Raw genomic sequence first — 15,756 nt, forward strand, 5'->3', positions numbered from 1 at the left:
CTTAAGAATGGCTGGGGGACAGGCAATTTTGGGTGTTGGGAGAACCCATGGGAAGATCACAGAGCTAAGCCTTTCTGATGAAGTGGGTAAGAATAAGAAATTATTTTCAGTATTCATCATCTCTAAGTTGGGAAAAATAAGATAACAATCAAGAAAGGGAATTGAAGTGAGGGACAGGGAAGTGGCAGGAGATAGAGAAGAAGAGGCACAGTGTTCCAGGCAGGGCAGCCACAGGTGCAGAGGCTGGGAAGAGACATCTCAGGGTAGCTACGGGTGTTGACTGGTAAGCTGGTAGATGTTTCCAGTCAGTTTTTAGCCAAACTTTTCCCTCCAAATTCTTTTCTTTAACTCACACATTTTCATCTCTCTTTGCCTTTTTCCCAAATGGAGACCCCAAACACACATACTTTGTGATCTGAATATTGGTTGATACTTACTTCTCCCCAGTCAACATTTTTGGGTGGCAAAGGGTAGTGTGAGGTGATGTCATAAGCTATTTCTTCCATGAACCATTTGAAGCTTTTGCAGTTGTGATCTTCTCGAAATTTTTTCAGCTCAGATATATCCCCATATGGTAATGCCTTTGATTCAGGACGACTAGCATAGAAGTAGTCTTTGTACTCATCCCACCAAACCTCTACCACTCTAACATAATTCTGTGAAAAAGAAAATTAATATCATTTTGAAAACTGAAAATAATTGTAATGGCATAAATAGCCCATCTTAGATACATGAAGTATGATCAACATATAACAACCTCATTTCTACAGAACCTGGCATTTAATTAAACCAAAGAATTCAAGTGAACTAATGAGTCCAATATGTCATTTGCCAAGATAAAAAATGTCACGTATGTTTAACTAAAAACTGAGGTACATAGAATATACTATCCCTGAATTGAAGATCATTTATTTTAAGTCAATGTATTCTCTCCTGGTGAGAGAGGAAGAAAATGAAACCCAGAGGATTCCTGAGAATTTGGCTGAGCACTGGTGCTCCTTCTCCCAGAACAATCTCTTTTTGTTAAACCACACAACTGGTATGCATAGGGAAAAATCTTATTTTAGAAATCATCATGAAAAAATAGCTCTGTTTGATAAAACACATTTAAAAAAATTTTTTTAGATATTGATGAACCTTTATTTTATTCATTTGTTAAATGTGGTGCTGAGAATCAAACCCAGTGCCTCACACATGCTAGGCAAGTGCTCTACCACTGAGCTACAACTCCGGCCCCTGATAAAAATGTGTTTTATTTTTATTTTTTTTAACAATCAGAATTGAATCATTTTACCATAGTCCCAAATTCAGGAAAAACAATTATAAAGCAATAAAATGGTAAGGAAAAGCAACTATGAAAAAAAAAGTTGATGTTGTAATGTTACTTCCTCAGATTGAGTAATAAGCTGACGTTGTCTTAACTTCTAAGGTTTTATATAGAAAGAATGAATGTTTGCATGAATATATATGAAATGACATTTACTCGTTCTATCCCTTGATTTTCTGTACTATACATCAGCAAATTTTCTCTATAAAGGGTCAGATAGTAAGTATCTTTGTCTCTGTGGGCCAAATAATCTCTGTGGCAACTACTCAATTCTGCTAGTATAGGGTGAAAGTAGTCAGATGATATGTAAATAAATTAGTGGGACTGAACTCCAACACAACTTTATAAATGGGTTAGATTTGGTCTCTGGACCACAATTGCTAACTTCTGTTTTACATCAGGATTAGTACCTAGTGTTCATTTGAGAATTATTCATAACAGTCAAGACATGAAATCAATCTAAGTGTCCATCAACTAATAAAAGGATAAAGAAAGTGTGACATATACAATGGAATATTCAGCCTTTAAAACTAAGGAAATCATGTCAACTGCAACAACATGGAGATCATTATATTAAGTGAAATAAACCAGGCACAGAGAGACAAATACTACATGATTTCACTCTATGTGGAGTAAAAAAAAAAATGTGAAATAGAGTGGCTATCAAGGCTGAAATAGAAATAGAGTGGCTATCAAGTCTGAGGTAGGTAGGAAAATTGGGGAGATGTTGGACAAAAGACACAAAATTTCAGTTTGACAGGAGGAATAAGTTCAAGAAATCTATTGTATATTATGGTTACTATAGTTGATAACAATATACTGTACACATGAAAATCAATTTTAAGTGTTCTCACCACAAAAAAGTGATAAATATGCTATGTAATGAACGTTAAATAGCTTGATTTATTCAATGCACAATGTATATGAGTCAAAACATTAAGTTCTACAGCATAAATATATACACTTTTTACCTGTCAATTAAAAAAGAATGGGGTACAGTGAATAATCTTACAGAATAATAAGATTTCATGAGAGTAAGCCTAACCTAAGTTAAAGGTGAGAACCAGGATGATTGTTTAAGAGGTGTACCCCATTTAATGAGATGACATTTGTTAATTGACTATAATAGCATGTGGTCTGTAAATGTTAGTTCTCTATCCTATCCTATCTTGTCCTTCTCTCGTTTACTCACCTTTAGAGTTGGAGAAGACCCAACATAAAGGGGTGGAGGATTTCCTTGCCAGCCCTCAAGACGGTAGATGTGTCCAACACGAGAACAAGGGACAAACAATAATTTGCCACCACATTGCCATATCTATCAAGAGATAACATATATTGTTTATAACGCAAAGATGCATTATAATTAAAAATTTGTCTTCTAAGTATAAATCTTAAATCTAAATTAGATACAATGTCCACACAGAATTCATAAGCTGAACAAATCCTAAAATAATTGATCATTTAAAAAACTTATAATAACAAGGAAGGCAATGGGAATATAATAAAAAAAACTGCTAAGGGGGTCTCTTCCTGTATGCTTGCAGTCCTTAGAGACTTTTTCTCAATATAACCTTGCAAAACAATGCACATTCTTCATTCCTAATATCATCTGTGTTTTCAATGCTAACATATTTCCTACTTGGGTGATTATTATAATAACCTAACTGACATCTTCACCTTCATTCTCTCTCTACTTAACTCTATCCTTATTTATAGCAAGAGATTACTGTGGTTGAAGGGCAGCTTTGGGTCATGTTATTCCCTTGCTTAGTATCTTTGATGGTTCTCCACTGCTTATAAAGTTAGGTAAGAATCTCTTAACTCAGCATTAAAGACTCTTTAATATGGCCCTAACCTCTTGCCCACTTTATCTTCTTACATGTCTTTATTCATGCTGCCTGCTTCTGCCAAACTGCCCTTCACTGTTTCCTGAATGTGCTCTTCGTGTCCATACATTTGTACCTTCTCCCAATCTATCTGCTCAGGTCTCCCTCTCCCCTCCTCGCTTGTTCTCTGCTCAGTTCTCTGATATCATTTGCATCTTTCTAGTTCTGCCTCAAATTCTACCTCCAGCACAATGCGATTTATGAATAACACCAAGTGAATGCCATTCCTCCTTTTAATGTATTAGAAATTAAAATCAGCTGTAAATTCCTTGAGAACAAGGACCAGTTTACTCCTCTTCTGTTTCTCACAGTGCTAAAGCACAGGACAGTTAAGACAAGAGGTAATGAATACCTGTTTAACTCAAACTGTGATATAGTTTTCTCTCTCTTTTGGAAATTGGGGATAGGAGTGGGTGTTGAGGTAGGGGTTGGAGCGCGGAAGGTATTAGTGCTCGGGGACTGCCTCAACAACAGGGGAGGTGCTGCAGGAAGACAGTTCCAATGTCAGTCTGAGGATGCACAGTCACTGTGGGGATCTGCTTCTGTCTTGGCTCATCATGTCCTACAGTGATAAAGGGTGACTGTGTCAGTGGATGGTCAACTATGGCCCTAATACATGCAGATTCTCCAAAGAGCTACTATCATACATGGCTCCAGTGTACAGAAAGCCTGGGAGTGAGGAAAGGGGTTATTTCCACTTCTGAAGCTTATTGGCCACAATTTTGAAATAAGCTCTATAAACAAATAAATTTACAATTTGCATTTTGCTCTACTTTTCCCCAGACGTATGTTAAATCATTCCTTATAATTTAGACAAATGCATTACATGGATTATTTTCAAAGAAACTAGTTTTATCTGAAAAATCACAAAAGTCAGTAACTGTAGAAAACTGCATCATTTAAATGAAACATTACCTTGTATGAGATCTCAAAGTTTTCACCACCCCAAATCTGGAGACCTGGATCATACAGACCCAGTTCAAAGAAGAACTGTCGTTCAATAGCAAATAATCCCCCAGCCATGGCTGGGGACCTGAGAAAGAAAAACACTGAGATAACCATTAAAGACAAACCCCCAACATCCTTTTGCCAATAGAAAACAAGATTTTTGGAATACAGTCTAAATATGCACAGAAGAGACAAAACTGATGGCCAAACATTAAGAAATTATAAATCCTTCAAAAATAACTTGTTCCTAATTCCTTAGCGAATTTACCAAAATTTCTGAAACCAAATTAGTTTGTCACAAATTGGATCATTGTGTCATTTTACCATTAGAGGGCGCCTTGGTTCTTTGTTGATTTAAAAATTAAGCCTTCATTTTAGTTATAAAATAAAAATTTCTTTCACTCCTGAAACACAGAGCCACACAGCCGTGGTTTGCTAACTGCTCCTGCAATGATTTATGAGTCATTCTGGGATGAACGAAACCATACACCATGGAAGTAGTCCGTCATTTTTTAATTTTATAGCTCAAGGGCTTGCCAAATAAGAGTGTAAATCACACTAGAACAGCCACAGTTCATTCAGAGTTTGCAAATGTAGTGTAGAAATTACACAGGAGAATTCCACATTGCTATTTACTGTACAAAATGAAAAAGGGTGATCTCTGGGACTTCTTGAATGGATCTTAAATTAGGTATATTTTGAGGCAAGAGAAAAAAGGACTGGCTGGGTATATTTTTAGGGTCAAGTCACTCCTACTATTGGAAGAAATGAAAGTGGAATAATTTTCCTACTGCTAAATGCCCTTCCACTCCCAAGGAAAAATTAATTATTAATGCATCACAATTCTTAAGTTTTAGGGAACTTCATACCTTTAGGTACCTTCTTCGTCATCACACCTAATACTAAACCAATCATTTTTTAAAAAAATTTTTTTTCCAATCATTGAATAATATTGATTCGACTTGGAAAATTATGAATCTGTCTACATCTTTCCAACTTCATTGCTACCGCCCTAGACCACACCAACACTGCTTGGACTATCCCATATCTCCAGAACTTGTGTCCTTTATTCTATTCTGTCCCTATCCAAATCTATTCACATAGCAGCCAGAGCAGACTCCTTTGCATGGGCCTGCATGATTCCTCCCCACTGCCTAGGCTCACCCAGCTCCCTCTACCCAGCTCTTTGCCACTCTGCTCCTAGCTTAGCTAGGTCATGCCTTTGCCTCAGAGGCTTCACCATGCTATTTATACTCCTAAATGTTCTTCCTCCTTAGAGTCTCAGCCTCGATGACACTTTGTCAAGGAGGCCTTTCTGGGGCCTCTAGCTGGATCAAGTTTTCCTTTCCATAAGTTCCACATACCTGTGATTTTTTTTTTCATACTACTTATCATAGTTGCTGTTTCTTTTTTTTTTTTTTTTTTTTTTGTGTGTGTGTGTAGTAATCTGTTCAATTTCTATCTCTCTCCTATATTTTAAGTTTCATGAGGGAAGACATCTGTTAAAATGTACAGTGGCTGGCACATAGTAAGTACTCAATATTTGTTGAGTAGATAATGAATCAGATAATATTTCCACACTAACAGAAAATCACATCAAGAGAAAATTGTTTTTCTATGCCTTTTCTTCTTAAAATATACTAACTAAATACACAGTACTATCACATTTTTGGTTATACTTTAACTGTCATTAAAAATTGTTCCACTACAACTGTGCTCATTTGGCTTTTAGATATATTCCCATCCATCTCAGTACAGATTTGAAAATGCTTTAACCCATTGGTCCCATCATCCTAGATGTGAAACACCTAAATAAAACTTAAACTGAGCAACAAATATACCAGTTATGGTAACTTTGAAATAATATTTGAATATGTATTATGTTTTCAGAATTGAAAACTTGGTTTTAGTGGGCTATGTGGAAATTTGTGAGTTAGTTAAAGGGAAACCACTCTTAAATTTTCTAGCTTGCTTTAAAAAGGTCTTTACCAGCCCGTGGAATGAACAGAAACATAAATGTAGTCAGCACCCTTTATTTTTTTCTCCTAGAATTATTTGTTAGGTTAAGGAGGTAAGCAGCAGATTCCTGAAGTATTTTGGGTAAGAAATTTTCAAATGAAAATTTGGAGAATATCCAAAAAAGCTTAAAGTTCTGTAATTTCCTTATGTTTGCCATTCAGTATCTTGATATCATGACATGCCCAAATCCCATTAGCATTTCCACAACATTGAAGCATCTTCCCAAAACAAAGTTCTAACATTTATCAGCAGCATAACAGGGAGAAAGAAACTGAAAGCAGAACCTTAGGGTCAAAAAATAAAAACAGACACACTTTGGAGACAGCTGCACTAACATTTAGCAAACATTTCATTTGGGGTCACTTTTTTGAAAGACAGTAAAATGTTGCAATTGAAAGATCAAAAAGAAGAGAGTAGCGTAAATTGTTCTACTTGAAGAACCACAAGAAGAGACTAAAGCTGATTGCGGAACAGAGTTTTCTTTTAATCAAGCACTCTTCTGAGAATGAAGCCATAGAGAGTCTATGTAACATCTTCTAAAGTGATGCATTTTTATTCATCAGATTTAACCAGAGCAAAATTAATATTTAAGAGTTAGCATATAAAACAAAAGGAGGGAACTTCCCAAATCTCTTGCTAGTGTCTTTCATTGTTATCATCACACTAAGGCATCAAAGTGGAAATCAGAATCTTAGGTTGTAAGTAATTTATGTATTTTAAATTTATAGAATGATATTGTCATCAAGAGAACAAAATTTGTTATCTAGTCTAATAGGACAGGACAGTAAAGGTTTTCTTTTTTTACCTTATCATTTCACATTCTTTGTTTTCCCCAATGAAAGAGTATAATTAAATAGTGGAGCTTGCATTTAGGGTAAAAGCAATTACAAAAGAGCAAATGTGAATTCAAAGCTCTGAAAGAGTGGAAAGAAAGAAGCTCTTTCAGAATCTGAGACAGCATCTACAGGTTTAACAACAAATGTTTAGCTTGCCAAGAAGTTAATAGGTTAGCAGCAACTGGAGAAAAGAAAAATATGTAAGTGATTTAGTGATTACCGATACGGTTCAGTTTTTGTCTTTCTCAGTCTCTTCTCTTGAGGGGTCAGAGGCACCCGTTTCCAGAGCATACTCCAATCCCATGCTCCTCGGGCATACCCATCTTCATCACCACCCCCTTGGGGTACAATTTCATATGTGTTGCCATTTATGACATCTATAAGCGGCACAGTGCAAATGGTTCTGTATTGTGTTGATGATGGCAGCAAAGATCAAATGGAAACGTACGTATGGACCCACAGATTTATATGAGTTCATGGGGAAGGAAAAAAAAAGTACTTAGATAAACATTCAACATTAAAAAAAAAAAGTAATAATCTTTACCGATAAGGTTCAGTTTTATGTTTTCTTTTGGCCTTTTCCTTGTGGCTTAGAGGGATACGTTTCCACAGTAAACTCCAGTCCCAGGCCCCTCGGGCAAAACCATCTTCATCCCCACCTTGCTGTGGTTCAATGGAATAATCATTCCCATCTATGTAATCTATTAGAGGCACAGTACATGTAGTTCTGAAACATTTACAGAAAATGAAGAAGCATTTAAGAACCCCAAACTGACTAGTTCAGCATGCCTAACTACATTGTCCTTTTTTGTAGTTTTGTTGTTGTTGTTTTGTAATTGGTTTATTTTGCATTAGGGAACTTTAATATCTAATGGGGAAACAGCAAATGAATGTTCCACACAAGCCAAGAGCCTATCAGTGCAAGGACAGATAGAGGAGACTTTCCCCTAGGCTTACAGACAAACCTCAGGGACAAAGGGCCTTGCCAATTGAGTTTAATAGTGTTTTTTTTTCCATTTCACTTTGGTGCTAGTGGAAACTTTCTCTTGGTAATTTTGCACTATTTACAAGATTTTTCTTTCTGTCATTCTTCCTCCCTGTCCCCCATTAAAAATGTGTGTGTGCATGAGCATGTGCTAATAATAGTTGCCATATCATTAGTGGTTTCTAGCTCTTTGTTGCTATTTCTTTGAAAGCAGTTTTTATAAAAATGTGTTTTTGTGCTTGTACTCAATCGCCTTCCCTCCACCTTTTATTGCAAATATAAAGGTTCTGTAATGTATTGCTGCTTTAAAAAAAAAAAACAGCAAGAAAAAAAATCCCTCAAAATCTGTTAAAAATTTAAGTGGTGCAAGAATTTGGAACAAAGGAGAAAAAAGCCAATTCTTTCTATTTGGACATCATACAAATGATAGCACTGTGCAACCAATCAGATACAGAGTTGACATTACAAAGGTAATCTGGTACCTTGCTTGTTTCAATGCTCATATTGTTGGAAAGGATTTTAAAATGTATTTCCTAAAACATAGATTGTACCTTCCCATAACCAGGTTACAGCTTTCTTTAGAAACCAAGAGAAAGGAAAACTCTCTGGGGGCTTAGAACCTTGATACAGGCAAGTAAATCCTAAAAGTGGGCTTTAGTCTTTCCAGAATATGAACACACACTGGAGGTTCCCTGTGGGATATAAGAGATTGTCACTGGAACTTTGGAAAACCACTTTCTTACTGCCAGGAAGACTGCTAGCATCTCCCTGGACAAACTTGGTTATCTGACACCTGGTTTATATCTTTTCTCACTAATCATGCTTTTTGCATTTCTAAAAAAATGGTACAATTTAAAATGGTCCAGAGACCTCAGTTTGGTTTATTAGCTATCTAATCTGGGGCATATTACTTAATTTCCCTAAGCCTCAAGATCCACTTTATAAATGAAGCTAATGATCTCTAACTTTCAGGGCTGCTGTGAAGATTAAGTTAGACAGCATGTGAAAAAAAATGTTTTATAGGACTTCATCTTAAATCCTCTGATGATAAAATATTCTAAGTTCTTCCTCTGACTCATGCCATTCACAAAAGAGATATGTCTCATTCTCCTAGATTCTGAAATAGCCAGAATTCTGGATGAGAAGCAAGAAAGGCTTTTGGAACTAGGAGATTACGCTGCCTTCTGCTGTTTCAGACATTTCTGGAGATTTAATGGTGAGCACCACATTTCCATGCCATAGCTATCTATTTCTAAACCTTAAAGTTTCCATAGGAACCCAAAGCCTTGACATAAGTCATAGCTGGTCCTTACTAACTAAGGTAATAATTTAAAAGGGTGTTAAAAAAGAATAGGTACAATTTCAAAGCATGGTTCTTCAAGTCTCTAGAACTCGTGTTCATGTTTAGAGGGAGCAACTAATATTTCTGTTAAGGAAAGTTTTTGGAATCAGAGGGAGTCTCAGTAATGGAATCACAAGATGACTCGACCTAGTTTCCCAAATACCAGACTTCATTTGAATCAGCCCAAAGTATCAGCCAAGTTCCACCCAAGGAAACAACTAGCTCAAGGATAACACTTAAAACCCAATACTTGATGCACTAACTAGAAGTGGAATCAAAGAATATTATTTGTCCTTCTAGGACAAGGTTTACTTTTCAACTAGGAAAGAAAAAAAGCAAGGTAATGTTACCTGTCCTTAGAAATGGGAGCTACAAGTGGTGCATACCAGTTAACTGCCACCTCACAGTGGGCATCAAGGTATATCAAAACCTTAAAAAAAAGAGGCAGGGTGAAAGAATACTCCTTGCATATGGTACAACACAAATCACACACAATTTAAAATCAGACGCTAACAAAAATTAGCATTATAGTCAATTTTGACACAGTAGTTATTTGTTCAAGCCAGCATTCTCATTTCATTTTTAAAACCTGAAGGGTGATTAAAAATTTATATAATCTTTTAGTTACCAAATCCAAGCTATTGACATTGTGGATAGCATATGCTTCCTACCTGTCCAAGTTTAGCCTTCTGAGCACCAATACTTCGTGCTTGAATTAATCCTTCTCTTCTCTCATTTCGGAATACCTTTACTAGGCCATTCCACATCTTAATGTAGTCATCCAGTTTTTCTTTTAAGTGGTCTATGAATAAAAAATTTAATCAACATTATAAAATCAAAACTTTGCATATAAACAAGTATTATTTTTCTCAACAAAGAGTATAAATGTGCTGGGCAGTCAATAATTTTACATGGGCCCTATCAAATGTTTAATCTATTAAGAGGACAAGCAAGGACTGTGGCCTGCTGGGGGTGTAGCTCAGTTGAAAAGTCTGCGCTTAGCATCAGTGAGGCCCTGGGTTCAATCCCCAGGGGGAAAAAAAAGAATGGAAGCTGATATGTATTACTTAAGTTAAAATTTAAGCCTAATATATCTACAGAGAACTGGTTGGTGTGACAATTATCAAATATCCTGCTAAACTTTAAATAAATGGTGATTATGCCAATTGACAGTTGAGTCTTTTATTTATTTATTTATTTTTTTATTTTTTTATTTGTTGTTCATTACAAAGCTCTTGACATATCATAAGATACATTAATTTTTTTTTTAATTAACACAGTAATGTTTAATCTAAAAGATTTTTTGTTGTTTTTTGTGTTGTCAGAAGCAATGATTTTGATTTCTGAAGATACACTGTGCACTGATAACATAAAATTTCACCGAAATCTGCACGGGTTATACATTTCATTTCTGGGCTATCTTTCTCCAACTGCAATAGGGAATGAAGTCTGCAGTCTTATTGTGATGAATACGGTTCCTGCCATGTTGGTGAATAACTATCAAAAGATCCCATTTTCTGTATATCTTAGCATTACAAGTGTGTGTATAATTTTATTGGATTGTTATTATAATTGTATATATATACATATATGTTTATAATTTAGTAGAGGATATTTTCTTTTATAAAAACCAGATACATGGGCTGGGGTTGCAGCTCAGTGGTAAAGCCCTTGCCTAGCATGTGTGAGGCACTGAATTAGATCCTCAGCACCACATAAAAATAAATAAATAAAATAAAATCATTATGTCCACTACAACTAAAAATATTTTAAAAACAACAACAATAACACACATTATGTCCATCTACAACTAAAAATATTTTAAAACAACAACAACAAAAATATATTTGGCAAAATTTCCATCTTGGCTTCCCATTGTAAGAGAACAGCTTTTGTTTTTATCACTATGAGCCTGTGAAATTTGCTCACCACAGCCAGAACAAGCTCTAAAGATGATTCTTGACAATACAAAAACTGTATAAAAATTTGGCCTATGAATATAAAAATCACAAAAAATTGCTATAGAAATGAGCTAGGGGTTAAATAGGTATATCAGATAATACACTTAACATTTTACTAATTTTAGGAATCTTCTATTAGTAAGACACCAAGAAACACATGGGTATTCAGAATTTAGAAAATTTTTTTCCTTCTGTTTTGGCAGTTTTAATGAGTGTTATAAATAAAACTCTTGTGCTTCATGTTTCCCCCCACCCCAGAAAATCTGGGTAATTTTCCCTTCTAGATTTTATTTATTTATTTACTTTTAAAACCTTCTCCTTTTCTTTTCTTTCTTTTTAAAGACTAGTATCCTAAGTTATTATTTTTTAAAAAATCTTTCTTTCTGAGTTCCATTAGGTACATTTTTGGATGTACAACCTAAACCATCTTAATTACATTTTTATGGACAGAAATAAGTTGGTGGCCTATTCTTCAAGTTTAGATTATTGTTTAAGATGGCCCAAAAGGGGAAATAGTGAATACAATGACTCCTTGCTCCTCTGAAATCTTACATGGTAATAGACTGTATTAGGGTTCAAAATATCCACTACTCCTGGAGTAAAATTACCCGCCTCTAACCCACTGATGTCAGGCTGGGTGTGTGGTTTGCTGTGGCCAATGACACGTGGATAGAAATGCTATGGGTCACTTGTCAGCAGAAGCACTATGAAGCCTTTTGTGTTTTACTAGATCTCTTCTTTCTTCTACCTTTATGCAGGCAGTGTGAGCTGAGGCTGCTCTGAAAAGTGTAGATCTTGCAATGAAGATAGAGCACAGAGACAGGCTGACCTGTAGGAAATGTATTATAAACAGAGAAAACCTTTTGTTGTTATAAGCCATTAAGAGTGGAGTTGAGGGGCTGGGGTTATAGCTCAGCGGCAGAGCACTTGCCTCGCATGTGTGAGGCACTGGGTTCGATCCTTAGCACCACATAAAAATAAAGGAAATATATAAAGTAAAGATATTGTGTCTATATTTAAAAAAAAACATTTAAAAAAAAAAAGAGTGGAGTTGTGTTTTACCTTAGCCTGACTTAGCCTCCCTGGCTGATGCACATGTGTGTGGAGGAGCTTGCTATTTTAAAGGCTCCAAACCTTGTTGAGAGGACACACCAATTTTCAGAAATCTAAGTGTTATTATGAGTAGTTAGCTCCTTTGTGAGGTTTTTATTAGTAATTTTTCTCAAATGGAAAACTTATAAATTCAAAGTTTAGTTTCTGAATATATTGGAGAAAGTACAAACCAAATTTTTCACTCCAGCCATATTAAGCAAATATGATATAATTTTACTGAAGTTAGGACCAACAGATTTTAAAATTATTGTGAGTTTGGGAAAATTAATGACAGATTTTCTGTACCTCTTTTCAAGGAGAACCTAAAAAGCTTTGCATACTATGAGCAGTCCCTGCATGACTACCTTCAAATTGTGGTATATGAGACTGAACATAAGAGATCTATAGAAACAGAAGCACTGATCACAAAAAGGTGAAAATAAAAGGCACAAAAATCTTTAAGCCCAAAATTCTGTTCTGATTTTCAGGATCAAGAAGTTATTTCAGGATGGTAAATACTTTTTAGTAAGCCTTTACATTTTTAAGGACACGTTAAAATTTTTTTCTTATGTTAATAATATAGTGGTTCTTAAAAATCAGTACAATCAAAGGAGATTTCTCAGAGTTGTTTTGTTGGTTTATATTTTTCTATACTTATAATATTGTTGGTACCAACAGTATCATCATAAAACATATGTTCAAATATTTGTCTTAGAATAAGAATAATATTTTTGATGTAAACATTCCTGTTACAGAAAATTGCAATGAAGATAATACATCTATAATCTCAGCAACTCCAGAGTAAGATCGCAATCCATGCCAGCCTTGGCAAGTTATTGAGACCTTCAGCAACTTAGCAAGACACTGTCTCAAAATTAAAATAAAAAAGACTAGAGATATGATTCAATGGTAGAGTGTCCCTGGGTTCAATCCCCAATAGCAAAAGAAATGAAAAAAGTCTAAATGCATTTGATATGATTACAAAATTTAAAACTATACATTCTCTAGTGTGATTAAATAGGATTAGTTGAAAAAAGTGATCTGCTACACCAAGATAAAGGGAAAAGGAAGTAAGTCATATTTCTATTTCTCCTAATGTTAACATGTATGCAGATCACGATTATAGTCATGTCTCTGCAAAAACAGTATGAGTTTATCCAGATTACAAGAGTTCTAAATTAAGTGGCGGAAGGAAGCTTTTCTAAACTCATTTAGAAAGATATTCTCATGCTACCTATGTTCTGTCTACATTCAATGATACCACTCTTATACAGAACAATTTTCTGCAAAATTTATTTGCCAGAATGAAAACATCCTGTTATTATTGAGTAGTCTGAGCTCTCCGGTCAATTTTCAAAAGTTTCAATTCTATTTTGTGACAAGAAAAAAAAAAATCCAGATCTGGGTTGCAGCAGCAAAATTCCATTTTTATTTACATGCTGACTTAGGTTCTGAGTTACAGCATTATTTGTATTTTTACTTTATGTCATTAGTGAATGTCATCAATGTAACAGTAATATATTTAAAGAAAATTTATAATTTAAAAAATCACTGGGGCTGGGACTGTGGCTCAGTGGTAGAGCACTGGCTTAGCACGGGCGGGACCCAGGTTCAATTCTCAGCACCACATTAAAAAAATAAAGGCATTGTGTTGTGTCCATCTACAAAACAAACAAACAAACAAAAAAGATTCTCTCTCTCTCCTTAAAAAAAAAAAAAAAATCACTTATCTGAAAGATCACTGCTCAATCATTCTCTTGCCAAATTGAGCCAAGACTAACCAAGACCTTCCTAAATGCTAAAATAGCTGCCTCCTTAAAAAGAATAAAAAGCATAACTTCCTTTTGTTTACTATTCTAAAGTAAATATGTAACAAAATAAGCTTTAAAATATACTATAATAAATAAAAATAGTTCATAGTTTCTGGTCAAAATTAATATTTCCATCATCATTCAAATATAAAGTATAGGCTATGCAATAGGTATATAGATTTCAATGTGAAAACTGTGGACGGCCCTTTGGGTGGCCTTGCAATAGACATGTGATTGCATTTTTTCAGTCTTTCAAACTTCCATGACTAAAATTTTGCAAAATCCAAGCCCTAAAGAACTGGTATAGTGTAAGATAGTGACTGAAGACACAAACTTATGAGCCCGTGGCTTTGCATCCAACTTTTAATTACTGTCTTTGTGACTGTTAGCAAGTTACTTGACATTTCTGAGCCTTTGGTATGTAAAATGGAGACAATGACAATATTTATTCTAAAAATTACTGTTAGGATTAACAAAATAATTCATATACAATGCTTGGCACAGTGTCACTTGCTGATAATAAATACTGTTGGCAGTAACAATTTTAAATTTGCAATTACTCATAATTAACTTGTTTTAAAGACAAACTGTCAACTTGATAGCCATTACCTTTATTACTGAAATCATCAATTAACACAATCTCTGCTAAATATTTCCTTGGAGTCCTTTTTATTACACTGTGGACTGTTCTCATGAGGGTTGACCATCCTTCATTATGGAAGACAATGACAACACTTGAAGTAAGCAGGTTTTCATCATAATGCCAATACTTGCATCTGCAAAAAGAAAATTTCATCATATTTATTTAGAGGTAATTTATAATGCTTGGTTCCAAACTTACTATGATTGTATTTTTCTAACTGGATAGTTTTATTGATTTAAATAAAGAAAGTGAATGAAATACAGTCTTTCATATTTTAGCAGAAACACAAGATAGAAGAGAAAGCAGCCATGAGATAAAGTTATTCCTAGATAAAGCTAATTCACAACCAGTACATGGTGGGGTAAAAAGAACAAATTCATAAATTTCTGCTGAGAATGTGTAAGATACTACTGACAGGTATCAGGTTGTTGTTTTCTCTGACATAGATATTAGTTTATTTTCCTTTTTGAAACTTGAGCTTTTGGTGCAAGATGTTTACTTCACTTCTCGTGAAGAAACAACTCTATTACTGTGTTTAAAAGCTGTCCTGCTCTAATATGGATAAGTAACTCAGAAAAAAAAATATAACAGGCAGAACCAAAGCATACAGCAGGCATTAAAAACTTAATCTTGAATGAATAAACAAAGTCTAATGTTGTTTAGACTTTGTTGACTGGCTAAGAAGGATCTTTAGTTATTCTGTACAAAACTATCTGAAAAACTGCAGCAAGAATAAAGTTTTCCTCCTAACTAGATGAAGCACAAGACAGGGCCCAGCCCAAAGGAGACTCAGGATGCCAGGGGAGGGTCAAGAGTATGATTCTAAAAGAGGGGATTCAAGTACAACCTCAAGTAAGGAGAAGACATATGCTCTTTCAGAATAACAAGTTCAAAAATATAGTAATG

At 34.9% G+C, this 15,756-nt stretch overlaps 1 protein-coding gene across 3 annotated transcripts in view; it reads right to left on the minus strand.

Annotated features, from left to right (window-relative positions):
• Galnt7 (polypeptide N-acetylgalactosaminyltransferase 7) overlaps positions 1-15,756 on the minus strand; it is a 142,915-nt gene that overhangs the window by 17,913 nt on the left and 109,246 nt on the right. For 2 of the 3 annotated variants that reach the window (XM_046427535.2, XM_058573677.1), the window contains exons 3-9: positions 14,817-14,983; positions 10,015-10,145; positions 9,694-9,773; positions 7,237-7,419; positions 4,129-4,246; positions 2,520-2,642; positions 438-656 (exon numbers count right to left, since the gene is read on the minus strand). In XM_046427535.2, the coding sequence (XP_046283491.1) occupies positions 438-656; positions 2,520-2,642; positions 4,129-4,246; positions 7,237-7,419; positions 9,694-9,773; positions 10,015-10,145; positions 14,817-14,983 (1,021 nt within the window). Of the gene's footprint in view, positions 1-437; positions 657-2,519; positions 2,643-4,128; positions 4,247-7,236; positions 7,420-7,560; positions 7,744-9,693; positions 9,774-10,014; positions 10,146-14,816; positions 14,984-15,756 lie in introns of all 3 variants that reach the window. The other variant, XM_046427536.2, reaches the window with a different exon arrangement.

Source organism: Marmota monax, unplaced genomic scaffold (genome assembly GCF_021218885.2).
Source record: "Marmota monax isolate L192 unplaced genomic scaffold, Marmota_monax_Labrador192_F-V1.1 WCK01_AAM20220418_F8-fsc00159, whole genome shotgun sequence".
Classification (NCBI taxonomy): Eukaryota; Metazoa; Chordata; class Mammalia; order Rodentia; family Sciuridae; genus Marmota; species Marmota monax.